This window comes from Prinia subflava, chromosome 4 (genome assembly GCF_021018805.1).
Source record: "Prinia subflava isolate CZ2003 ecotype Zambia chromosome 4, Cam_Psub_1.2, whole genome shotgun sequence".
Classification (NCBI taxonomy): domain Eukaryota; kingdom Metazoa; phylum Chordata; class Aves; order Passeriformes; family Cisticolidae; genus Prinia; species Prinia subflava.
The window spans coordinates 44,891,268-44,918,553 of record NC_086250.1 but is presented as its reverse complement, the minus strand read 5'-3'; the positions used below and the strand labels follow the sequence as shown (position 1 = coordinate 44,918,553).

General features: G+C 43.1%; 1 protein-coding gene across 3 annotated transcripts in view; it reads right to left on the bottom strand.

Moving 5' to 3' along the window:
- Nucleotides 1–861: 861 nt before the first annotated feature.
- PRICKLE1 (prickle planar cell polarity protein 1) overlaps nucleotides 862–27,286 on the bottom strand; it is a 68,049-nt gene continuing 41,624 nt past the window's right edge. Inside the window, exons 1-8 of one of the 3 annotated variants that reach the window (XM_063396618.1) lie at nucleotides 16,867–17,001; nucleotides 11,369–11,547; nucleotides 9,017–9,130; nucleotides 8,042–8,179; nucleotides 7,358–7,561; nucleotides 6,677–6,863; nucleotides 5,675–6,538; nucleotides 862–4,333 (exon numbers count right to left, since the gene is read on the bottom strand). In XM_063396618.1, coding sequence (XP_063252688.1) covers nucleotides 3,480–4,333; nucleotides 5,675–6,538; nucleotides 6,677–6,863; nucleotides 7,358–7,561; nucleotides 8,042–8,179; nucleotides 9,017–9,130; nucleotides 11,369–11,500 — 2,493 coding nt within the window. In that variant the 5' untranslated portion in view covers nucleotides 11,501–11,547; nucleotides 16,867–17,001 and the 3' untranslated portion in view covers nucleotides 862–3,479. Of the gene's footprint in view, nucleotides 4,334–5,674; nucleotides 6,539–6,676; nucleotides 6,864–7,357; nucleotides 7,562–8,041; nucleotides 8,180–9,016; nucleotides 9,131–11,368; nucleotides 11,548–16,641; nucleotides 16,800–16,866; nucleotides 17,002–27,286 lie in introns of those variants that run through there. The other 2 variants (XM_063396619.1, XM_063396617.1) reach the window with 2 other exon arrangements.

Genomic DNA, 27,286 nt, shown 5'->3' with positions numbered 1-27,286 from the left:
AACAGAAATTACTCCTAGCACTTGTTAATGTTGCAGATACCCTTAAAAATTAAAAAGAAGGTGGAAATTGAAGGAGTATGGAAATTCAGTGCTGTCTGCCAAGACTGGAGGGATTACTTCTGTAACCCCACTTGGGTGAATTGGCAGCTTTGAGTGACAATGTAAGCAGTAAAGGTGAAAATCAGCAACAATACCACTATTGATATGAAAGGAGGTAATGCCAGGCATCAGAGAAGGACCAAATCCTTGTCACTCTTGTCTGCAAGATTTTCAGTTTTGATGAGGATAAAGTTTTGCCTTCATATTTTTCACTGTCGTGAAGGTTGTAGTGGGTGTGGCTGGGGTGGAGTTAAATGTTCTTCATAGTGGCTGGTGCAGTGGTGCTGTGCCTCAGGTTTTTCTGGAAGCATGGTGAGATCACTGGCATGTTTGCTCTGCTATTGCTGAGCAGAGCTTACCCTTTTCTGCCTCTCAGCCCACCCCACCACCGAGGAGGCTGGGGGTGCACAGGGTGCTGGGAGGGAACACAGCCAGGACAGCTGGGCACAGGTTACAGGGCATCATGCTCAGCATATAAAACTAGGGATGGGGACAAGGAGTTTGCCAGGGCTGCTGCTGTTCAAGGACAGGCTGGGTGTTAGCTGGCTAGTGCTGAGCTAGTGGTGTAAGTTCTGTTTGGGGGTTTTTGCTTGTTTGTTTGTTTGTTATCTATTAAATGGTCTTTAACTCAGCCCATGAGTTTTCTTATTTTTCTTACTTTTGTCTCCCCCATCCCACTGGAGGTAGTGAGTAAGCAGCTGTGTCATGCTTAAATGCCTACCAGAGTATATGCTTCACTAGGAATACAGGTACTACTTCCAATAACACTAACCACATGTTGGAGCTTTTGTGACTATATCCGAGTCTTGTGCTGGTCACAGACACTATGTCCCACACCATTCTCTTCAAGGTGGAGCAATCAATTACAAAGATTTCTCATAAGAAGTTGTCAAAAATAGTAAGATATTGTTTATGTCAAGCTGAAAAAAATAAAGATGTATAGTCATCTTTAAGCTTTTTTTTAAAAAAAGTATTAAGAAGCAGTTAACAACCTAATTAATTAATTAATAACAACTGTAATATTCCATAAGGTACTGCAGTTTGGGAGAGTCCATCTGCTGCCTCTCAGGAGATGGTGTGGCATCAGAAGAACTACTTGTGGAGACATTTCTCCATGAGACTGCTCCTTGGCCCAACATGGGACACAGCACTAGTGGCACACCATTGTGTTTCTGAGGATCCTGGGTTCCCATTTTTGGAAACACAGGTGAGAATGGAAGGTCCTAAGCACTGCTGGAGCATCCTGGGGAAGGTTATGAACAAGTCAGCCTCTCCAGCCCCTAGGTCCCACCAGTGTGGTGGCTGTAATCTGCTGGAGCCCAGTAGCCCCATGGCTGCTAGGAAAGCTGCCAGGTGGAAGCACATGGGCCCACGCCAGGGACCAGGCATGGCTTTGATCAGCTTCTGCCTCCACAAGACCTGTGTGTACTGGGAGAGTGACTTGTGTGGTGAGTACCATCCCTGGGAGGAAAAGATCTGCTGCTCATTTTACCCTGAAAAATATAAGCAAGCAACTGCTAGTCTGATTACCCTTAGCAACAGCCTGATTTTCTTTGGTGTAAACCTGTACTTGTGTTCGTTCCCTCCCTTACTTCTAGCTGCTTTTGTTTCCATACTTCTCAATCATTAAGAAGGGCAAGCTTAGTTCCATTGGACAGGCTTTTTTTGGTAAGAAGCATCTATTATTTCATTAGTTTCCTTTATTCAGGGAGTCAAAAGGCCAATGGCTTTAGCATTTACAATCTTCATTAGTGGATATCACCGTTAAGAAATTCCTGCCCTTTTTTAAAAGAGTGGAAGTAGTTTACTATAACTTAAAACAGCTCTTGCTCCATATCTGAGTTCAAGGCAACTACTGTGATTACCTCCTACTTCATAGTTTTTGCCAGCTTGTCTTCTAGAACCACTCAGTATCTCTCTTCCTTTAGGTAAGCAAACTTCAGAAATTATTTTTGGGGAAGGAGGGGAAACAATAATAAAAAAAAATCCACATCCACAGGAGTTGCATACTGGTTGTAATGATATATTCCAAGCTTGTGTGGTTTTTACATTTATATAGTTTACATTTTGCTTGACCCATAAATAATACTTGCAAGATTAAGAGGGCCACAGAGAGTATTTACATAGCCCCACCATGCACATAGAGCTTTTAATACCTAGTAGACAAAATTAAGCTGTTTTGCACTGAACATTTTTCAACTTAAACCCCCTGACTAAAATACAAGCAATATTTCATCCATAACACTGCTGTTAAACCCCTAACAAATCTAGTTTGATATTGTAACAAACTTCTTCAAATTCAGGGATATAAAAATACTCAGATTTTAAAATTTTAACTGTACAATATGTACATTAGTATTTGCACTGTTAAATTATGAATACATTTAAGCCTATGAAATACTACATTATAAATATCAATGTTTTTTTGACTTAGAATTGCAGCTAATACATTTTAAAACCTGGATAATGCATGTGAAAAGACACAATTCTGGAGCCTAATCCTTTAAGCCCATATGAAAATATTTGTTACGTAAGTAGATCCATTGACTTAAATGGGGTTACATGCCTGAGCAAAGGACTCCAGTAGTTGTACCTCTCTCACTGTTAAGGAGTGGGGGGCATGGCAGAAAAAACATCACCACTCATTGGCAGCTAAGGCCAATTCCAGAAGCCGAATTAATATCTTCCTTTAAACAGGCATGAAAAAAACCCCAAAACAAAACCAATAACCTCACACTTTCTCAAAAAATTGTAGAGGAAAACCCATGAAAGTTAAATGTACAGAACATTCACTGCTGCTTTAGGATACATCAAGGCTTCAAGAATTTCAGCCCTCACATTATGATTTTTGCTTTCTTAAAGAGCATTTTCCCCAAATAAAAAGAATCCAGTTTTTGTACGGCAACTTGAATGAGGAAGAGTGAGCTTTATCAGTGAAGAAAGGGCATAGTATAGAACCTTCTTTTTCTTGGCAGCAAGAGGAAGAAGTCAAATATCACCCTGTGTGTCTATAGCTACAGCACAGGACTGACATTTTTATTTATTCATCTTTGTCGAATTTTCTCTCAGATAATTCAACGTTGGTGAATAGCGAGCATAAAATAAAATGTCTACAAAAAGTCTGTATTAAGAACTACAGTAAAAGTATTTTGACAGCTGAAACACAGTATGTAAACCTAATCTGAGTAGATATTTGGCGTGGTGACATTTCTGAATGTTACTTTTACAATGTAAACTCTGGCACGGTTATCATTTACAGTGGCAAAGCATTATGAACTTCAGCAACTTGCCTAAGTACAATTATTAATATAAAAAGATGTGGTTCAAACTGTAGCTACAGAATTGACTGGTCCTCCCAATTAAGAAATACTAGTAATTAATTAAGATATAATACAATTTTTTCCTTTGTGCCCCCTCTTCTTCTTTGATTTGGTTGTCCTTTGTCCAAACTGAGAACTAGATAATGCAGTAGTTGGACCAGAAAGATCATCTGTATAGTATGGATATCTCAATGACCGTGGCTGTGGAATTGGCTGTCCTAGAAAATATCCTTCCTCTTCAGAATCAGATGATGAGGATGAAGTTGAACACCAGGAGTCTTCATCACCATACAATCCAAAAAACTTATCAACCACCTGATTCCGCAGTGCATAGTCAGACCTGGCATGGCCATATTGTCCATACAGCTCCGCATTTTGAATATAGGCCCGAAGCTCACGTGAGCTTCTGTTCTGAATAAATTTTTCATGATCCTGAGGGGAGTAATAACGGAATCTCTCTCTTGGAGAGCATCTTCTTTCTGTGGCCAAGTTAAGTGCATTATCTGAACGAGACTTCCTACTTCTTCTGCGATGGTGAGAAGGCCGACTTCCACGCTCCTCAAAATGGTAAACCCGCCTACGAGTCCTTTCACTCATTGGAGGCTGACGTATTTCAAGATTCTCATAACTTCCATTATCAATAACATCATCTGAAAACTTCACCTGTTGTGGTCTAGACTGGGATTTAGATCGTCTCAGCACAGGCACATGCACTGGCTTTTCCTCTGGCAACACTTTTTCCTGACACAACTCTGAGCTCAAACTCTTCAAGGACTCAGTGCTCCGATGGAGCATTGAAGAATTCAGAGTTCCCATATTGCTCATCTTCTCACAGTCCTCCACCTCCAGTTCTTGGAAAGTTTGCAAAGAGTAGAGAGATGGCCGTGGCTTGCCTTCTCCATCCATTGAAGCCCCTGTGGTGGGAATGGAGAAAGGAGGAAAAAGAAAATGAGAGGAGTACCAAAGAGACAAGTACTATAACAAAATATGAAACATTTCTTGTCACCAAGTGCTTTTTTGAACTACTACCAAAAATTACTCCCTTCATAGCAGAATAAGCTTTGTTTTGACTCAAAACATATAAGCATTAACTCTGATGACCAAAGAATTAGCTATCATGAGGACATAAAGAGCAGAAGTTCAATGGGTCGAAAATTTTGAAACATACATATGGATATGCCTTTTAAGAAAAAAGGATTACTTAAAATTATTCTGCAGTCTATGCTTGCCATTCTTAAGGCTAAAATATTTCACATTTTTGGTATTGCCAAATTCATGTTCCAGCTGTTGCAACAGGGCAGCCAACTGCTTGCAAAGAAGGATCCTTACTCTTAAAAAATCATGAAAAGGAAGATGGCCTGCTGTCCTCCACCTCTGCATCCACTGACCCTTCACTCCCCCAAGGTCAGCATCATGTGCCCTGTGATGGTCCCAGGTGCAATACCTCCAGTGCCTCCTCCTCCTCCCGTGCCCCCTGAACCAAGCTCCCCTCCCCAGTTCCTTCACTGCTGCTTGGCAAACGCAGCCAGCCTGTGGTTGGGCCTCAGCCAGACAAGCAGCCGCAGTAATTTGGGTTACAGGAGGAAGGAAAGGAGACGATGATCGGACAACTTTTCAAATGGGTATTAATTGCCAGGTTTGGGCTTTTTGTACAGAAATGGGAAAGGAAAGTTAGAGCATACTTTATCCCTTTGGGTAACTTCAGTCACGTTTGACAAGGAGGTTTGCAAAAGTGGATTATCAATTTTACTTTAGTCAGTGGGGAAAAATAATCTCATAAACCTAATTGCCTAAGGCTAAGAAGTTTACCATCCTTTCAGATTTTCTACAGATTTTTACAAGCAAATCCAGAAGTTAATGAAAGTGTTTTGTAGATTATTATCATCCTAATATATAATGCAACTTCTTATACATAAGGTATGGAAAAACAGTCATTTGCTTAAAGCAGTGGTTTGTACATAATAAAGGTGTAGTTGAAGACTATTCTTATTCTGTTTAACTTTTTTTTTGCTTAAAGCAAAAAAAAAAAAGAGAATTCAAAAGGATAGGAGAAGAATCTAATAGGATTTAAGTAGCAAAAACATATCCTGTAAAAGATTATGTGCATGATAAAAGCTGCTGCCTACTTTACATGCATCTCTTGATACTAAAACTTTTTAGAAATCACCAAAATGATTTTTTTTTCTTCAAAATACTCCAACACACATGCTTTTGTTGACCTCTCCCTCAAAACCATTCTTTTATTTCCCCATTACCTGTTATGTTAGACAAAGCCAAAGAATCCATCGAGTCTCGAACACTTCGTTCTTGCTGTTTCAGGTCAGACAAACATTCGAGTGAACCTCCATACCACGGTGTTTGGTCGTGTTTGTATCCTGAGGCCCCGTGTTCCATGTCTAGCTCCTGGATTTTCCTGCTGCTGGCAGGGCCTGGGTGGCTGCCATATGCAGAGTCTCCCAAACCATCTTGTGACTGGGCCCAGTACATGTCTGATTGATACTTCTTACTTGCTAGGCTTGGGTTGTTTTTTTCCAAGTCCAGCTTGCTCTTGACCATGCTATCAGAAATCCAGTGTTCACTTGATCTAATGTCTGCTTCAGTGGGTTGCTGGAAGAGGCTTTTATCACCAAACTTCAGAAGCAGTTGAGTCATGTAGTCTTCGTGTTCAGCCCATTCTTCAGGGTCTTCAGGCATTTCTTGTTCTACTCTTCCTTTCCAGAAGTCTTCATTAACGAAGCCTGCCTCTTCCCTTGAAAGGCTTAAATCATCCAGCTTACGAGAAAGAGTGTCATCAGCATTGTCTGAAAGGCCAGGGAATTTGTAATTGAGGGCCGGTGTCAGGAGCAGAGACTGGCGGCACTGGTCGGCCGACCGGCTGCTCTTCCCCATGCGGACACTCCTCCTGGAGTCTCTGGACCGAGCAGACTGGAACGCAGAATCAGAGGAGTCGGAGGCGTGAACATCCTCTCCCAGGCTGCAGGTTTTTGAACAGTAAATCTGCCCTTGCTTTGGAAGGAAGGGGCAGCCAAGCAAAGAGGTCTTGCACTGAGCACAAGAAAAGCAAGTTTCTGTGGCGTGCCAGTGCTGTCCATCGTAGGTCATCTGAGCATGGTCAACACCTGGAAGGAGAGAAAAAGCAATGCTCTGGGTGTCTCCAAAAATTACTTGCAGAATTCATACTTCTGGAACGTGAAATCATTTAATAAGTTGGCTTTCCCTTAATTTGTAAGTTTAATGCTTAAAAAGGACACACTTACCAATGTGTTCCCCACAGGTCTCACAGTATTCTGCATAGAGAGATTCAAAGCAGTTGCAGCAGAAGGGCCGCCCATCCTTCATGATGTACCTCTGTCCACCCAGGATTGTTTCACACTCGAGGCAACAGAAGTGTTTCATGTGCCAGTGGCGACCTTCAGCTTCTGTACACTCATCAGCAAAAATTATCTTTTCAGAGATAAAAAGGATACTTTAGTTAAGTGGTCAAAATCTCACCTTGGGAGTTAGAGCATATAAAATACCCTAACTCTGCAGAGTTACACACAAAATTTATTTTTATTTTGCTCCCTTTTGAATACAAAGATAGAAACAACAATCTCCCACAACAAAAAGAAAGAAAAACAGTACATTCTAAAGCAAAAAAAAAAAGGAACCTAGGAACTCAACCATTAAAGAAGCTTCTATAAGGATAATATTTTGCAATATTCCAGCATGTTCCATTCTAAACACAAACAGGTGTTTGCGTTCTAAATACCATCTTATTGCTTGTAATATTTCCAGTTTGACAAGAAATTAAATATCCCTCAGGTTTCAAACACATCTATGTAGCACAGTCTTGACTTCTTAAGTGACTGCATCTGGAGCTAGGAATTTCTGAAGTGATGCAGTTTGTCAACTGAACAACAGGTGTGTAGTCTGGCTGTAAAATGTGAATTATTTACCTCATCACAGGCTGAACATCGAGGCTTGAGAAGTTCAGCGTGGTGCCTGCCACAGTGAATTTTTCCATCTTGGTAGAAGTAGATAAGGTCAACAAGAAGCTCATTGCATGTGTAGCACACGAAACAGGAGGGATGCCAGCACACACCGGGCCCAGCTCTTGAGGCAAAAACTGCAACCTCACCGCCGTTTACTTTTGTACCGCACTAGGAACAAGCCCAGAGAGTGAACACACTTCCCATCCTAAACTACTAGCTTCTTGCATTTAAACTATGTTAAAACACCAAACCCAATATGAGATTTTATTCCAGAATTCTGACAAGGAAAAAATATTATCAGTTTTGGTCTAGATGAACTGCATCTCAATGAACCTTCTGTGAATATAAGTTTATTCTATACAAAATAACATTTTAAAGCGTATGTCTGCTTTATATTTGTCATTATTTTAGTATGAGTCAGCATTAGGTTGGGTTTTTTTTGAGTAGGAAATATATCAAAGACTCAGTTCATTCCCAGTAGTATCAAAGGTTACATTTTGCTTAAGCAAGCACAATCTTATTTCTTCTTCCATGCAGTTTCAAAAATAATGTTGTTGTTGTTGTTGTAGAGGTAAGTTTAAATTGTAGTACTCAGATACTGTTGTTTTACATTATTCAGCCCTGTAGCTAGCCTATGGCACCAATTACCTGCTCACAGACGGCGTGCATCACTGCTCTGGAGAGCAGTTTAATCGTGCCTCGGCCCAGTGCCTCCTTCTTGCGCTGAGAACTGAACATCTGCAGCTCCTTCTTCTCCTCCTCACTTAACGACTGGCAGTATCTCACCTTCCAGTGAAAACACAGGAGAACTCATATCAGACACTGAGCTTTTAATGTAACACATGAGTAAGTAAGTGCAGATATGCAAGGAATTCATCAGGCATGCTGCCAATCATCATTAAACTTTTCCTGCTTGCCTTCTCTACCATCTTAATATTTAGGTAATATGGCATAACACAAAAATGCCATATGGAGAGAGATTTTTTCCATTACAGGAAAAAACCCACCACGCTAAACTGAGTTGTTTAGGCAAGAAAAAGCTTTTTAGAAGCTAACCCGAAATCTGCTGCTAACCTGAAATAACGGAATGAACCTAAATCAACCATAACATTGTCCTTTAGATTTATGGTTAAGTGCCCACAACCAAGTGTTGCAGTATAAACAAGACCTTAAGTACTGACACCCCCGCCCCTTTCCTTACAAAGAGCTTGTTTGTTATTTCCACTTCTACTCCAAATTACACTGCATAACTGAGATGCAAACCTTTACTATCACAAAGCATCCTTTTTGTGCGCCACAATGCAATTCCAGGAATTTGTAGGTTCCTGGTAATTGGTGGGTGGCTGCAAACACTATAAAACCGACTTGTGTTAAGTTTATTGCAGTGACACCAGCCTCCCTAACAAGCAAAGGCAGTGTCCTTCCAGACAGCTCTTATCTGCACACAGACCGAGCGGACAGCTGAACAATGGACTCAGTGTACACACCGTGCTGCTTTATAGCTCAGATGCCACTGCAGGCCATGGTTTAGGCTTGTAATAAATACACAGGCAGGTAATTCTCCACGGAAAAGCTGCCAGGGAGAGCCAGGCCTTGACGGTTCACCCTAAATTCTGTATTTACCTCGTTATCGTGGGGTGGCAGCTGATAGAGGAGTTGCTTAATGCGATGCTTCTCTCCAGGGCTGTTAACGTAAGGGACCTTCTCCTCTGGCAAGCAGGCAAAGTACAGCTGGACCTGACCAGAAGAAAAGCAGAGTTCAGACCCAGGGACACACAGGCCCCAAGCACTGCCAGTGTCCTTCGGCTGCTGTTTTATCTCGGGTCTCATTTACGAAGGAAGAAGAGGTCACGCTACATTAAACTGTGACAGGGTTTGTGCTGAAAATACAGGACCCAGATGAGCCAGCTCAGCAAACCTGAATTCTCTGATAAAACTAGCACCCAGCTGCTGAATTGCTTTTCTGGAATGCAATTTGCAGTGACAATTAGGGGGGTATCATAAATTATGCACATTTAATGTTCTCATTATTCCCACCCCCTTCAGGGCTGGTCAACAACTCCATGGAAATTCCAAGTTTCCCTCTGCAATTTACCACACAAGACATGAAGCTTTCCAGAAAACAGCCACTATATAAACAAATTTAATTTGCTCTCTGCATTTTACACATTGCTGAGACAAAAGCTGTTTTGTAGTCTCCTGCTGATCAGGTTCACCCTAAGCATCAGCTTTCATTGCTTCCATGTGGGCTTTGGTAAGAAGGTGGAAACATCCTTCCCTTGGGAGGAGGCTGGAACCAGCCACATTTCAATCAGATGCAAATTAACCAGGAAATTTTCACGGGATGAATGTTTTTGTATCTGTCTTCACTCTTTTTTTTTTTTTTTTCAGAAGAGTATTATGACAGGAAAGCTGTAACGAACATTATGACAAAGCCCAATGGCAAAAAATATTTTTGTGGAACAGCTACAGATTTATTGTTTTTCCTATGCAGTTTCCAGCTTGTCACGAGGCCTGGGGGTGTAAGAGCTGATTATTGGCAAAAAATATTACTTGCCATACAGATTTAAATAATGCTCAGGTCAACAGCTTCTTACTGTGCAAGACAGATAAAAAAAGGCATTAATCAGTCATTTAAGTCAGGAAGCAATTGAAATTATGAGAGACAGCTTGTACAAAACACGATTTGGTCTTCATTTAACCAAAATTTAAACAACTGAAGTCTCCTGTAAGTCCACTTGCTACTGACTATAGTTCAGGATGCTCCAGAAAAAGATAACATGCAGCAAGAAGTGAAGCTTTAAAAATAGTTTATGCCCTTTTCTCAAGTTTATTGCGCTATTCTCAAAATAATCCTTCTGGGGGAAAAACCCTCCCGTCTTTAGTGAGTTTGGGCTAGCTGGGATTATGAGGATATTTTAGGGCATTTAATTGTTCTGGTGGAATGTTAGCTCACTGTTTGCCTTAAGGTCTGATTCATCAGGATTCTTATAGATGCTTAAGTAAGTGATAAAAAAAGTTGCCCTAAAAATAGCCTGTTATTTGCCATTCCTGCTGACTTTGTTACTTTACTCATGATTAAGAAAATCTCTGCATGGCAAAAAAGTGACATCTTGTCCACTTTTTTAAAACTGTGGACTGTGTAAGCATACCAGGATTGCTCTGCCTCCTTTAGCAGATGTTGCAAAGCCACCCTGGCCATTTAACACTGAAGTCTTGAGTTCTGAATATTACTGAGTACACAGCTTCAGCACAGTTGCAATATCATCAATATCATAAATGAATACCATGGCCAGTTCATTCTGAGCTCCCATAGCAACTTGGTCATCAGGAATTTCATTTTTATTCCCATTGCCATGTGATGTTACACAAGAAAAGGAGAGAGGGGAGAGGAGAGCCCAACTAAACCACAAGTGTCAGCTGCAGACACCATGCAACAGAAATCCTGGCATGAACAAATGGCAGCCATACAACTATTTAAACAAGTGTAAAATACATTATTACCTGTCACAGTGACTGAACACTTTCATTTATATGCGCTGCTGTACCATCCATGTTCTAGATGTCAAATGCCTAATTATTTAAAGAGTCATACAACTGCAGTGAAATACTTGGCAGGGAGCACAATGTCAAGAGGTATGCCATGAGCTTTAATTTAACCTAATAACTTCTTTCAAAAAGAAAGCAAACTTTAATGCTGCTTTTACTTGGCAATACATACCCCTCTGCAGCATATATTTTTTGAAAAACCTTGACTGGGAACTTTTTTGGAACATAAAACTCCTCAGGGCTGAGAACTTTAAACTCTCTACACACAGCCTCATTGGACAGGAAACTAAAAAGAAGTGAAAAGTTCTACATGAATTAAAATTTTATACATTGTAAGAATTTAATTAGACTTAAAGAGGCAGCATATCACTCCCTCAGACAGTCCCTATGAGGCTTATTTTTAAAATGCAGAAAAATGGTTGGTACCTGCTCTGGTCTGAGGCCTGGGGGGACCCAGGCATATTCCTCCAAGGCACAGCCAGAGTCATCATCAGAGGTTGAGCTTCGCTGACACCCAAAAACGAGGTTATTGGCTTTGGGCTCCATCTCCAATGGCATAAGTGTGAAGTGTTAAATATTTCAGCTGCAGCTCATCAAGCAGTGATCTGGAGTAAAAGATTAATAGAGCTTTAATAGATTTGAACATGAACAACTAATTATCAGTGTAAATGATCTTACAACAGTTTAGTATTCTTTGGGTTGCCCAGAACAATAAATTAGTGAAGCTTCATCACAGCTTGCTACAAGTAACTCAAAAGTGCTCAAAAAAGTTACAAAACTATTCAAGGATAAAAACCTCCAGAAACCTGGGCACAGATTACCACCCTTGGCAATCACAATGTATTTCAGTACTAACAATTGTCACCTTTTACAGTTCTGCTTGTTTCACATCACAAGATAGATATATACATTTAGGTAAATCTAGGGAAGACTCATTGGGCAGATACTAACAACAGGAATGACACAAGCTCTTCCTGAAGTCATTACCACCACTAGCCTAGTAAAACAAAAGACATGACAAGCACTTGTCAAAAACTAAAGAAATTACTGGGGCAAGATGGTTGTGCAAGTAGCATCCTGTTGTTCACAAGGCAGGCACAGAGCAGCAAGCATCTGCTGGGCTCCTCTGAGAACTTTGGTTGAGCTGTATGGGAGCGGAAGGGTGTTGGCCCTGTTGAATATCTGAAATCCAATTATGCCAGATTAGGCTCTGTAAAATACATCATGATCATTCTGTCAATTTAAAACTCTACAGGGAGATGGTTTTGTTGATTCATGAAGCCTGCAAAGCTTAATATCAGTGGGATTGCTTTGAGTCACAGCTGGCAAAGAAGGCTCTCACCAAGATCTGTAGCAGTCTGCAGAAAAAAGCTGAACAAGATATATGTCTGGTATTAATTCTAGCAGAAGCTCTCAAAAATTCAGACAAGGCATTTCAATGAAATACAGATAACCAAAATCATAGAGGATTTCCCCTAATACAACAGATATTCTGACCATTTGGGGTAGGGACAAGCTTGCTCTTACAGTACAGTACAGTACTCATGTTATGCATGACCTGTGCCTTCCCTGTTTTAGGACATTCTTTCACCTGTTTATCTAAACATAGATCCAATTTTGTCAGTGCTACATCGAAGCTGTAGAAAATTTTAATCTTCTTGACATAAACCTTGCTGGTGGGTCTAACAAGAAGAGCAATCTAAAAATTTCTGGTGGGTCCCACATTACATTTCCAGTCTCATCACACTGTTCTAGAGAAAATAAGTTGCTTCTAGATCACAGGTGGAAGAGCTAAGACTGTTTAACCAAATATTCTGCTGGTTACTCAACAGGAGTTTCTTCTTCAAGCGTGAAGCACTGGTTAGTGCCAGGTTCTGATAATTCAGCACATAAACCCAAACCTGCTCCATAAAAAGTGGCTATATGCATCCAAAAGCTACAAACTCAGAGAAATTATAATATCCAGTATATAGTCTTATCTAGCCCTATTTTCAATATGTCTGTACATTCCCACAGCCCACAGAAAGATATGGGATTACTTAATTCTTCCACCAGGCTAGTGCTCCAAAAAATTAGAGTTGTTTAACTTCACTTCAAAAACATACACACTATTTTTGGTGCACTGCTAAGATGCCAGCACACTTTATAGCTGCACTGTAATAGAAGATTAATTTAATATTTGATGGGGCAAGCAAACCTGCCAACTTCCCCTCTGAGAACAGGCTATTTCTGGAAAGCTGGTGAGCTGTCAGGCACATGTCTGAAATCTTACTCAAGTTGAACAACTAAAGGTTAGCACAGCAGCTTCTGAGCTTAACGTCGCCACATTACAATCTTTCTCAAGGAAGGTAAGTATAATCAAGCTTAGTCCTAAAGCTCAGTCCTGTATATGCAAAATAGAAAGACAGGCTTCCTGGTACATACTGTATCCCTTGAATTAGTTGCTCTCAGAAACAAATGATAAGACAAGGAATACAGAACTGTTTCCCCTTCCCACCTACTGGTGGAAGTAAAGTCATGCATCAGATATATTTTTATTTTTGCTTGCATAAAACTGGGGTGCGAGGAAGGGGGGACAAAGAAACAATGTGATGCAGTTAGGAAATCACTCTAGGAAAAAAAGGCAACAGTGTTCACTGTTGCTGATGGACAGGGATGCTCAGTTTGGCAGCTTGTGTCATGCATAATCTATATCCAAGTAATCCTTAAATATAAAGTTGCTAGGAATATCATTGAGAAGCAAGATGACCTTAGCAGCAGATGAAATATTTTACCATTTTCTTTTAGAAAGGGGCAGATGCCTGGTTTGCAATAATGTGCCACTCATTGACACCTAAGCTGGTATTTCCAATTCCTAAGGCATTGCAAGAACTTGTATTTGTCATATGGTCCCTTTTCAAGAACTGACTCCTGCCCAATATCCCAGGAAAAAAAGAGTCAGTAGGTTAAACATCTTTGATAATATTTCATTAGGCAGCACAACCTCAACCACATCCCACAGGAAGCAGATTTGAAACGTAATTTAGGCAGAGACAGGTTCAGCTCTGGCAGTGCCTGGGCACTTGAGCAGAGTGTTCTCCTGCCTTGTTCTCACGATACCCAGCACTCAACAAGGACAGCGAGTAACTGAGTAATTGCTTCATACTGGTTGTTCGAAATCCTCTTTCCACAAAATCAAAGATTAACTTCTCCAGCTTCTCTTGAAAGACAAGGAAACAACCCAAAATCAGAATGCATGATGACTTACTAACTTTTCTAAGTATTTTGAACACTAAGGCTACATACTACTCCCACAATGAACACAGCAGCAGTGGGCAGCATCAGGATCTTAAGCACAGCAAAGATACATGAGTGTGGGAGTGTTGTCTAATTCCTAAGGAAGACAAGGCAGTGGTAAGAGAGAGACAAGGCTGCTTCTCTGCAGAGACTGGTCCTGCCTGGGCCTCCTCTGACACATCCATTTCAGAAAGCACACACACCGGCTCCAGCAAGAGGAAACCACCAACCCACAGCTCCAGTTTCCAGTCATACAGGGCAGTTTGAAAGCTTGCCTGATAAAGAATAAAAGAAAAATACAGCTTACCTCCAAAAGTAAAGTGCAACTTTACAATGAACATTCTCCTCCTCAGGTAAAATGATTAAAAATATTCAAAGCAAGGTCCACAAACCTCAGCAAACTGAGATTAGGACAGCTCAAAGGACATCATTCACTCTAAAACAAAAATGTTCCCATAGGGCAAACGTGAAGCTGGCTATAAAATGATTGATAATACACCACATAGAAATAGAGCCACATCACAAATACTGTGGGGTTGCTGAGAATAAGGTTTCTAATCCAGCCTATTTTAACAGCAGGCTATCTGAAGAACTATTTTAGCAATTGCTTGTTTAGGAGTTCTTCTTCCTCTCCCGTTAAAGTGTAATTTGGTTTGCATTTTAAAACTACAGGGTTCTTCCTCCCTGCCCCCAAGCCTCACTCATCCTTCAAAGTGATCTGTTTAAAATGATTACATCCTAAGGAGGATTCAAATGAATATAAACAACAGCTGAAAAAATAAGTGCTTTCCAAGGGATGACTAGAAAGGTGGTCTTTCTACTCCTGCCATGGCAGCTACAAAACACAGCAAGGATGTGTTGTTTTGCTTTGCCTTCCCAAAGTCCATGGAACATTTTGAGGTTTCAGCTCTGTTCAAATACTGCCTCTCAAAAAAGGCTTTATAGCCTACAAAGAGGTTTTTCACTGGCAGGTTGACAACGATGAATAACATAATTGAGTTACACAGCTAAATTTGATTTGAAAAGAAAAGCAATTACTGTGCTTTTTCCACTGATGAATTAAAACAGTCATATGACAAATTCCTTAGAGGCAAAGACAAACTACACTCCTAATTACAAAGCTATGGATACACAAAATACTGGGATATCAAACTTAGAACAAAGCTGTTGCTGAAGCCCATATGAAGGTTATCCCCACGCTAGGATTTCCAGCTCACTGATTATGTTCCCCCTGACCAGATAGAAGAGGTCATGATTTGTAAGCAAAGTTAGACAAACATCTCCTTGCCCACCCCCTGCTGTTTTACTCTGTCCTGCAGGGCAAATTGTTTTAACAACTTTTTTGTTAGAAGGCTTGTTAACAAGGCTATAGGGGATACAAGATGCATATCACATGCATCCATTCACAATGAAGGCTCAACGACTTAAGATTAGCACGCTCAGCCCATTCACCTGCTTATTTAATCTCTGGTGCAAGATAACTACATTAGAAGAGGAAGGGCACAATATAACAGCAATAAACCACCACAAAGCACCTAGTAGTAATTCAAAGCCTATTTCCAATTATGAGGAAGTTCCATTCCCTAGCTACAATTCAAATAACATATCTACAGTGAGCTCTATAGCTCTCTGTGTGGGAAATCCGGATCCAGAACTGATAAGGAGAATCTGCATCAGCACCAGCACACAGCTGCCGGGTCCTTTTGAGTAATGAACTACCCAGGGCAGTCGGGAAGGAATACAGCCAGTCTACTTGTTCGTTCTAAAGAACTCTAGACCCTAGAAGAACTGTTTTCCTTTTTGTTAGCCAGTATAGAGCACCAACAGAGGAGTTAACTACTTTCCTCCTCCAGCATCCTAGCGCACAGATCACTTTTCCAACCGGAAAAATCCTTCCCAGGTTATTTTCTTTGCCACACTGCAAAGGCAGGCTACGTGCATTTAACGAACGGAGGAAGCCCCGTGACAAAGCATCGCCCCATGCCAACACATCTGATTTGCCGTGTTATCCTTGGCGCTGCGCATCGCTCACGGGAACTCAACACACCCCAGCGAGGCAAGACCCAAACCTCCAGCCGAGAAAGAGGTATTCTCACGGATGCTTCCCCCTTCTCTCCTTAAGAGGTGTACAGATTTAGAAAGAAGGAAATCTTGCCTTTTACAGTCTCCCATTGATTTTTAAAATTCTATTTTAAACAGCAGCTAGACTTTACTCCAATGTACACATATACTCAGGTTTCACCCCATCACCTGTTGGCTGTCGAACAACACTCCTCTTTGTTAGGGCTCACAGCCTTCATTTGAGACAAGTTTCCAGAGAAAACACTTGAAGAAAGTGTTCAATAAGTCACAGGACAGGAATTGTAAAAAAATAGGAAACTCTGCGCCCAGCCCCGTGCCCCCTGACAGCCCCGCGCCCTCACCTCGGAGGAGCCGGGACGGTGCCTCCCTCAGCAGGCAGACATCCCTGAGGGGCACATGGGAGGTTTTCCACGCTGTCCAAGTTTCAGAGGCATTAAGGTGGGCCAGAGACACCCCCAGTCCCCCGGGGCCCCACGCTCTGGAGCCGGATGTGCAAAGGCACCGGCAGCCACCAGCACCCGCCCGTCTCCCCTGCCCCTCCGGCGGAGCAAGTGACCGCAAATTACCTCCGTGCGACCCCGCCACAGCGGCCGGGCTGTGGCGGAGCGGGGAGGCGGCGCAGGACAGGCGATGGGCTGCAGCTGCACCCCGAGCCCGGGGCTGCCCGGAGAGCACGCCCGGAGCGGCGCCCGCAGCTCCCCGCGGCTCCTCCCGTGCCCGGCAGCCCGGAGGAGCCGCCAGCGCCAGGCACGGCCCCGCCGAGGGAAGGGGCGGCGGGGGCTCCTCCAGCCCCGTCCGTGCCGGGCGGCGCTGCCGCTTCCTTTCCCGGTCCTGTCTGCCGGGAGCGCAGCGGGAGGGATACCTGCCCGCCCCGTCCCTCCGCGGGGCGGCGAGCCGGGCCCGGGGGGAGCAGCCTCCGCAGCGCTCCGCCCCAGCCCGGCCCCGCACCGGCACCGGCTGCCTCCTGCTGACGCCGCGGCACCCCCGACCCCGGCGAACCCCAGCGCCCCTCACCGCTGCTCCGTCAGGCGGCGGGAGGAACCTCTCCCACCGGTGACCTTCGTTCAAAGTGCTGCCCAAGGCGGGGGAAGGAGGGTGGGAAGGGGGAGCGTCTCCTGCCACCGCCCCCGAGGCAGGAAGGGGTCGCCGTCCCGGCCCCCTGCCCACCCAGGGGACCGAGCGCCTGCAGAAGCAATAAATTCTGCGCTCAGGACACGACGGACACACGGTTTGGCGACAGGGCTTTTGTTCGTGTTTACGCCCGAAATAGATTTCCCACCCCACCCTGGACGCGCTCCGGCCGCCCCGGGCTGACCCGGCCCGGCCCCGCGCACCCGGACGGGAAGGACCCGGTTCAGGACGGGAAAACATTTGTTCTAGGTCTCTGTACATGAATAATAAAAATATAATAAAAATAATAAACCCCATCTGAAGCCGAGGATCTCAGAGAGCAGCCGTCCATCACTGCCTCCCTTGGCACATTCCAAGTGGGAAAGAGGCGTCCGAGCCCCAGCTTACGTACAGAGCAGTAGCACCGGGGCATTTTCTCAGAGGCTGCCAGCCTCGCTTTTACCACTTCCCCCACCCCCTCAAGCATAAAAAAGCCCCGAGAGGCGGGTGGTTCGGCTTCAAAGGCAGGCGGACGGCTTCCCCTCGGCACCGCCAATATAACCGTGAACACCGCGGTCAAATTTCCTCTTCCCTCCCTCTCTTTGTCTCCCCGGGGAAGTCATTATCAAAGGGAATCTATTCGCGCCGCATCTCGGGGTCGGAGCGGCAGCACACCCAGCCCCGGCGCGCCCACCGCTGCGAGCGGCAGCCCGCGCTCCCCGCCGAGGGCCCGCAGCCGGGGGCGCCTCATCTGCCCGGGCCGCCGAGCGGCACGGCCACGGGGCACTTCTTAGACACTTATCGCTTCCCCCAGGAGCCGAATTTGCATGCATTAAAATTCACTTCCACCAGTTTGAATGGCTTTGCCCGCAGCGCGCTGAAGGAAGCCGGCCCTGAAGGGTCCAGGCGCGGGCCGGGCTCGCAGAGCAGCGTCCCTGTCCCCAGCCCTGTCACCCCCTCCCCGCGGGCTGCCCCCACCCTCGGCCGGGCACACGCGGGTCTCGTGGAGAGCCGGGAGCAGCCTCCACGACTCCTCCCGTGGGCTGATTGCCCATGGCCAGGAGCAGGAGCCAGACCGGGGGGCCGAGGGAGCAGCACCAAGGCCGGGCTGTGTGATCCCGAGGGGCACAGCCCACCCCGGGCTAACCACGCCACACGCAGTCGAACCCCAGCACCAAGCGAGGAGCTGTGCCCAGAGACACCAGCACTGCACCTGCAACCCTGCGTAAATGCACAAGGCCCGCGCCGCCCCAGTCACACGGAAGCAAAGCTGCAGTCCGCGGCTCCTGTGGCAGGAAAAAACCTGCTAAACTCCAGCGAACTAACCAGCTCCCATCCTTCCACACCCCATTTCACTTCCATAAGCAGTTTCGCTGGTTGTACTACCTCCATTCTTAAACAGCTTAGTCGTTTTGAGGTCAAAATTGGCGTATCACTTGGATGAACTAGAGATTTTGTCAGAGCTTTTGTCAGTGCTGGCTTTACGAGACCCAGACTGTTCCTATTCTGTTTGTTGGACTGAGCAGACCCCATCTGGCGGCCAGCTGAACATCTGCCAGCTCCATTCATCATTAATCAAAAATGGAAATGTCAGGAATAATGTTTATTTTCCCCCACTACATGACTGAATAAATACCAACAATTTGCATATATTGTCTACTCCCCTTTCCCTGGAGTGCCTGACATTTTCTCAGCAGCTCCCCACACTGAGGGCTCAACACCTCTGCATGGCAAATTGCAAAAACGAGAACATCCTTTGGGAACTCCTGCAGCACAACGAGCTCAGTGGCTGCAGATAAGTTTGCAAAGTTTTGTGACCAAGAGTCTGCCGAAGCCAAAGGAGACGCATTCACTTACCTTGCTGGAAAATCAAGCTGTCCCCCTTTTTGCTAATGCTTTCCTTGACACTGAAGTGTCAGAGGGTGTACAGAAATGGTTGACTACATGGCTCCTATTTTTTTCTGGACTTCTGTGATTTCAGCACAGAAACTACTATATTGTTCTGGACAGCACACTTACACACTACCAGGCCAAACCCAACCATTGTGATCTTCTAGTCTGCTTATGTGGTCATAAGATTTTCATACATTTCCTGTCTGCACGAACATTTTATTTTGATTTAAAAGTACCAGCAATGAAAAACCCACTAGAAGTTCTGTTAAATCCATCTACAGCCCTTGTTAAATTATTTCAGGTGGTCAATTATTTTACAGTACACTATTTTTCTTTTTTTTTCTTAAATCTCAGATTGCTGTTTCAGTGCTCAAACACTCGATTGTATGGTACCCTTGAACGCTAGGCTAAAGAGAGAGCTATCATAACTCCCCTTAGGCATTTGCAAATTGTGAAAGTCATTCCTGAACTACCTCCTTTGATTTCAGCTGCTCCCACAAGAACAAATGTGCTTCTATGATTTCTTCTTTATTTTCAACAAATATGACAGCATACGTACTCGTTGTGTGAAGTACAAACTATGCCACAGAAGTTGCCTTAAATAAAAAACCAAAAAGCTAAAAAGACAGGCACAAACTGATTTGTCCTTTACAGCACGTACCACATTCTTGACTGCGTCTGGGTAGAGCTGATCCTTTAAACAACCAAATGCTTCAAGGGACCTGTAATGGATATGGAACCTTTTGCCCAAAGGTATTAGCACAAATTTAGTCTAGGTAACAACTTTCTTGTACTACTGACCAGGCCAGGGATATTCTCTGGCCTGTAAGAAATTTACTGAGTTGTCAGTGTGGTTTCCCAGTTCCAAATTAGCCAGATCAGGGAACATCCCCTGAGATAACACTGGTAATTGCTACCTTTGTTGGCAGTCACAGAAGAGAGACCAAGCAGCGGAAAACAAATTAACCTCTTGTGCTTCTCTAGCTAGGACAGTGGCACAATACCCACCTCTCAAGCCTGATCAGTTCTGTGGATAAACAGAGGAGTTCACCACTTACATCATCACCCTTTAATGATCACCACCTCCATCCCAACATTTTTAATTATCATCTCACTTGTTAATTTAAAATAAAAAGTCACAATTCAGCTATGAAAGGTGAAAGCATGAAGAAAGGTGAAGGGAAACTAGGACAAAACAACAGCAAAATCTCAGTAATAATTCTTTCAGAGACATCAATGAGAAAACTCCCCCAAATAAGCCACGTTTTGTATTTCTAAATAAAGCAGGAAAGGTTTTCCATAAATCTGACAGCACAGGAGGAGTCTATGGAGCAGGAATTACAACTGCTTCCCAAGCAGTGGTTATCACAAATCAAAGCAATGTCAGGTATGCCCTTCAGGAATTTTAGGGACGATGATTCGACCATGTATGGTCCTGCCTGAAGGCTACAGCACAGGGAACTCTAGGATGCACTTACAGCACCAAGGTCCCTTCTACCCCCAGTGGCCCTGGGTCAATGCCCCAAGCGAGCAAGAAGATCAGAATAAGGAAAGCAGTTTCATCATGATCTGAGATGATCTACTGGAAAACCCAACCCACTGAAGAATGATTCCCTAGACCTGACAGTGTTAGCACAAGGAAAAACCCTGACTGATTCCTGTGAGGCTGGACTATTGAGATGGAATTGCTAGCCTTTCTCCCTCTCTCTTCTGGATAAACTGGCTGTTTAAACACACTTGCTTAGCTGGTGTATAAAATTGGCCTGAGTTCCAAGAGCGCTTTGTTTGCCATGGTGTATTCAGAAACCCCCACGGACACCAACCTGCACCTCCAGATACTTAAATGTCTTGCCAAATCCAGCCCTAGGCTTCCTCTCACAGGTTATGAGTGTGGAAGTATGCCTTCATAGATGGGAATAGTTTGCACAATTTTATCACTATCTACAGTCCCTAGGAGACACCTGACTCGTGCGATGTCCTTGAAGCAAAGCACAATCCTTGAAGGGCCCCAATGGGCTACCAGGCAAAGACCCCCCCTCTCTGTGCCACTCCACACCTACAGCCATGGGTGAAACTTCTCCCTGTTCAACCCTGCTTCCTCCTGCCCCACCAAACTGGGGAGTTTGGCACCAACAGTGGATCACTGCTGGGAGCAGAGCAAACCAGGGATGGTACCAAGGTACTGAGGCCTCTGAACTGTGCCACTGACTGGCGTCTTCCTTATTTTCTTTTTTGAGGTTGCAGAGAAAGGGCGTGGAGGCAGCATCTCATGACTTCTCAAGGCTCCAAAGTCTGACTCCTTGCCAATCTTCAAACAATATTTAAAAATAACATTTAGATAACATTTAAAATCCAGAGAAAAGCACCTCTGTAGGAGACATACATGTAAAACACAAGAGATGATATACAGTAAAGAGACACAGGGAAGCATGCATGTGAAATGCAACAAGTTAAAAATATAAAAATAACTTTTGCCCAGCAAGGGTTTGTGATTGTATGACGGTGCTTGGTTTCCACTCTTCTTTTTGCTGCATTCCCTGTCATCCTAACAGCCTGCCCTTTCTCTGCTGGCCTCAGTCAGTCAATACACCAATGGAAATATTAACATCAGGTAACAGATCAGGAGAAAATCAAATAGCACTAAAATAACAACAACAATAATAATAGTTCATTTTTATTTTCACCTGTCAATGGTACATAGATCTGCTGAGGCATCAAGCAATCAGGCACCAAGGTGGGAAACAGTGCCTACGGCTTGCTCTGGAGAGCTACACCAGCTATAAATGGCCTGAGGACTGGCTGGCATAAACTGCTGTGTGTTGGGAATGCTTGACTAAGAGAGTTTTATTTTATTTCCTTTCCTTAATGCTCTCAGAGCTGAAGACCAACACACCTTCTAAAACCACAATCCTACTTTGCTTCAGCAGCAAAGAATTAAAATTTCATTAAAATGCCCTTCCTTGTCAGATCGGGCTAGGACTTGCTCCTGAACCAACAGGTCTGTTGCTGTATCTGGAAACTCTTAACCCCACAGGCTCCTCTGAAGACAGCAATCTTGATTTTATCGTAATTGGCTCAGCACAGCCCACAGTCATACAGGGCACAGGTAAACACCCGGGTGCCCACTGCAGCCACCACTGTGGGGTGTGAGTGGGGCTCCCTGACCAGCACCCAGGCTGCACAAGGCACAACAAAGTGCACTGCAACAATGTGCTCTGCAGTGCTTGGCCAGTAGCAGAGGCTTTTAATAACACCCCAGCACAAACTCCATTATGCAACGGGGAAGGTGTTGCAGAGCCTGTGCTAATGCACTGTTTCTTATTGAGGGAATTTCAGTCAAGTGCTGTGCCAAAGCCTGTGTGGATGGTGAATAATGACATCTTCTCTGCTGGTGTCAAGCTCTGCTCCCAGGCCTTGCCTCTGAAGAACTCCTCACAATTTATCTAAATTGGTTTGAAAATTGATTTAGATTAAAAAAGGAAGTGGTATGAACTCTGTGGATCTTCTGCTGTGGTCAATATTCATACACATGCAGACAAAGGGACATTTAACCCAGGAGCTGGCACCCATGTAAAGAAACTAATAATATAAAAATAATAACAAAAAAAAAATACAGTAGTAATATTATAAATTAATAATTCAAGTATTTGAGCTAGTATTTGAAAACAAACTTAAAACCCTTTGTGAGTGCAGTTTTGTTGTGTGAGTGATGTTCCAGTTACACTCAGTCTTCCCTGTCGCTGGCAATGCTTTTCAATAGTCTGAACTTAGGAAAAACCACAAGTGATTGACTTTAAGTGGAGGCAAAATTTGACATGGAGGACTACCACTGCTCCTGCAGCATTATATCCAGAGAAAACAAAACTGAGCTTAAAGCCAAATATGAGATATGCAAAGGTTTGTGATAACCTCCTCTTGCCTAAAATCTGCAGAAGGAGGGAAATCCAGCAGCCAGTGAAATAGGTATCCTGCACAGTTCTACACTGCCATCTTCTACAAGCTATATGCACAGCACACTACAAATAAATCCTTAGATTAACTATTAGTTTATCTAATCCTTAGATTAACTATTAGTTTATTTTACCAAAATAAACTAATATACAATAAAATATAATATATAATAAAATAATAAACAGGTCAACCTCAAGGCAGACAGTGATGCAAGAAGGATACAAAAATATCAGGTGGATAATGAGATGCATTACACCTTTATTAGCTTTCTTTAGTACAGCAGCTGCAAGAGACACTGATTGATGAGCTGCCAACACTGATGACCATGAAAATCTACCAAAAGGCATCACCAAAATATGATAAGTATTTCAGTATTTTCCATAGAAAGATCAATGGCTAAATAATTGTCTGAGCCAGGTGAGCCTGAGAACAGTGCTCTCACTTCTTGCTCAGCTAAGTGAGGCTTCTACCTCACCAGAGGTTCACTGCTCTTCTATCCAGTCTGCCACTACTGTTACCATTTGATTTGTACAAGGTTTCTTTTTCCTCACACTTAAGAAGGCTTGGAGTGGGCTAGGCAGCATTCAAATGACACCCTGAACTGATACACAGTTTTGCATTTGAAACACAATGTGTTTCCTTAAAATAGAAATGATACTTGCATCTCCTCCTTCCTCTTATTCTCTCCAGCCCTGAAATTAAAACAACAAACAAACAAACAAACAAACAAACAAACAAAACACCAAAAAAAACCACCAAAAAACAAAAGGTAAGAAACTAAAGCAGAATATAAGAAGTCGTCATCCACCTGGCTGAAGGTCCTTCAATGAGAGCCACAAAGGCTTTGCTCCCATGTCTTTCTTAAATGCACTATGAAACTCCAAGGCTGGCATTTTGGTAAAAAAAAAAAAAAAAAAAAAAAAAAAAAAAAAAAAAAAAAAAAAATCCAACCTCTTGTTTCCCAATGGAAGCACTGCAATGTAACCCACTACTCCAAAAAGGCAACAAACTATCCTCTATTTACATGCCTGGGCAAATAAAAATCAGTGTTAAGGAGCTCTTGCCCTTAATACAAACTTCACCTCACTAACATGCATCTAACTCTGTGTGACAAAATAAGATGTGGGGTAAACATGAATGGTTAAGCTTGTTGTTTATTTTCCTGAGGGGCGAGGGGCAGTGGGACAACTGAGCACAGTTTTGGGAAACCAAAAGAGGCTTTCTGCTTAAGAGAGTGATGAATGTTGATCTGGAGGTTACATACTTTTCTTTTTCCCCCTCTTTTTGACTTTTTTTTTTTCCCTCTAAGCATGATTCATTTTTCCTGTGGTGGTTTAGCTCCCAGAACTGGTTTATTGCAGGACGAGTTGAGCCCAGTTGTCAGTGTCAGGAATGGAACAGCAGGAACACCAAGAGGGATGGTCCCACTCTTGATCAGCAGTTAGCTATCATAACTACACTGACACATCCAAACCACATCAAAAGGCAGTCAGGAAGATGGCTTCAAGAGCCATCTCATCTTTCCCAGGTGCTTGCCAAATATCCTTGTGATTATGGATACTCAGGTATAAACTGAGGAGAAAGATTAGGCAAGAAGTGCTAGTTCAATAAAACCCTCAGACCTAGCAGAGTCACCATGCACAGGCATTTGAAAAGACAAGAAGTTGGCTGGGCAGTGGCACACAAAGAGCTGCAATGGCTTGATCTACCCCATCCCTGGGAGTGTTCAAGGCCAGGCTGGATGGGGCTTTCAGCAACCTGGTCTAGTGAAAGGAGATTGGAACTAGATGATCTTTAAGGTTCCTTCCAACCCAAACTATTCTATGATGATAATGTGAAATAGTGTTCCCTTCTCCACAAAGTTAGATGCTTAGGATTGGGTGGTTGGAAATATAAGAGTGTTCCTTTCCTTCTCTTCATCTCCACTGCACTGGAATTTAAAGGCCAAGTGGGCAGGCAGTGTCTGTTCAGGATACAAGTTATGTATGCTTGTTCGGTAGGATAATATTGAAGATCGTAGTTAAACAAATATTCAAATAGAAATCCAGTTAATTACATTTCTTAGCTAGCAGTCATTATCCTTTCCACACCAACTGGCAAGATAATTAATTGTAACTACAACAGGGAAATTCAGTTTAAATCCGCTAAATACCAAGCTTCATCTCATCAACATGACACTACTACAGAAAATTCTAGAGCCTCCAACACACGTGTATTAAGAATATATAAGGATATTTTAGGAGCAAAATCTTTTTGGTTATTTACAGTACTGAAAACCCTCATGTATGAAGCAGACAGTACAAATGAAAGTGTTTTAAGACACTCAACTGGTACCCTTGACATGAGTGAGCTTTGTGCAACATCCATTGACCCCTGAGCCTCGTGGTACTGTCAGCCACTGGAACAGCAACTGCCTGACAATACCTGACACCTGACACTCACTGGCAGCAGCCCAGCTTTGAGCTACACCCACCTGGGCGTGCCAGCACATCCTGGCTTTCCTTAGCAGCTTGCCCAGGAGGATGAATTTCTTCGGGTGCACAGCCCTGAAATAATAACACCCAGCTTTGAAAGAGTACCAGAATTTAATGGAAGTAAGTGCTTAATGCAATCTGTGGCCATAGGCAATGCATGCTTCTAGAATTGACAACTGTCACCCCCATTTTTTAGAATATTAGAATATATTTATATTCAGACACTATAAAGTGAACCATTTTACCATTACTACCAGTTCCAATAACAGAGGCTGAGTAATCTACTTAAGTGTCAGTGACTTGCACAGAGATAGTTCAAGATTAATTTCTGAAATTCTGCAGTGTCTGAAAAAAGTTCAACCACTTTCAGCAGGAGAGGAGCATCCAACCCTTCCACTATATAATATTTCATTATTTTTTAAATAGGTTTTGAAAGCATATATTTGAGATAGCAATATGAATTCAAATTTCAACAAGATTTGTCAAGACATGGCATTTTTACAGGTCTGAAAAATAGCACTCATCACATATAGAGTCTATTTAAAAAGTCCTGGGAATGTTAATGTATGTTTAGTATTATTTTTTCAACAATTTAGTCCCTTTATACTTGCATATTTTCCCAAGTTGCTTTCTTGTCTACAAAAATTATTGCTACAACAAGATCAACTCTCAGACAATCAGTAAGCAGAGGAAAGATGAGAATCAATGTGTCACAACGGCCATATACACATGATTCTCCAGCTTAATGTAATCTTTGGATTTTTGTGTTACACACACATCCCTCCTCAGTCAGCAGCTACTTTCTCTTCAGTGGTACTCCTTTAAAATGCTTCTCTGATATGCAGAACTAATGAGTCAGTGATAATTCAGTGATAATAATATTGGTTTTGTAAATGCAATTGACAGCTGCCCCGGACCACTTCCACCTGATAACGAGAACTCCAGTCTTTTTGAAGGTACCCTGAACCTCCTATGAAGTTTTAAAGCAAGAACCATTTTTTCCACCAAAGAGCAGGGTGAGGATTTGGGCAAGAATCACTTTTTAGGTTTGGACAATTTGCCTTCATCAGCAGATATCCCACACACACCTTCAGACTGCTGTGTAAGCTCCATGCACAGAAAGAGGAACTTAATAGTTGTGCCTAATGGGCACATCAAAGAAAAGAAAACAAGAAAAAAGATAAAAGGTTTCAAAAGACCATCTAGTTAAATTAGCTGCAGTTTCATTAAGAAATGGATGAATCAACAATGGTGACAATCAACCATTATAGAGTTGGATTAAAAATGTCCTTCTTCAATCAATTCTTGGTCAGATAAAAAAAAAAAAAAACCTTAAAAGATTTTTTTTCCAGACTTGGTTACTGTGCAGAGGTCCAGAGAGGGGCCTGCTTATTAGGAGTGAAACTCACTCTCATGGAATTTTATGTAGCTAGTTTCCACAACATTAGGCTACAGAAAATAAGGAATGCCCACACAAACCCAGACCACTCTGTGCTGGGACCACAGAGCCTCAAGTGTTGATCAGCTTCCTCCTGTAAATTAGATTCAGGCTGGATTT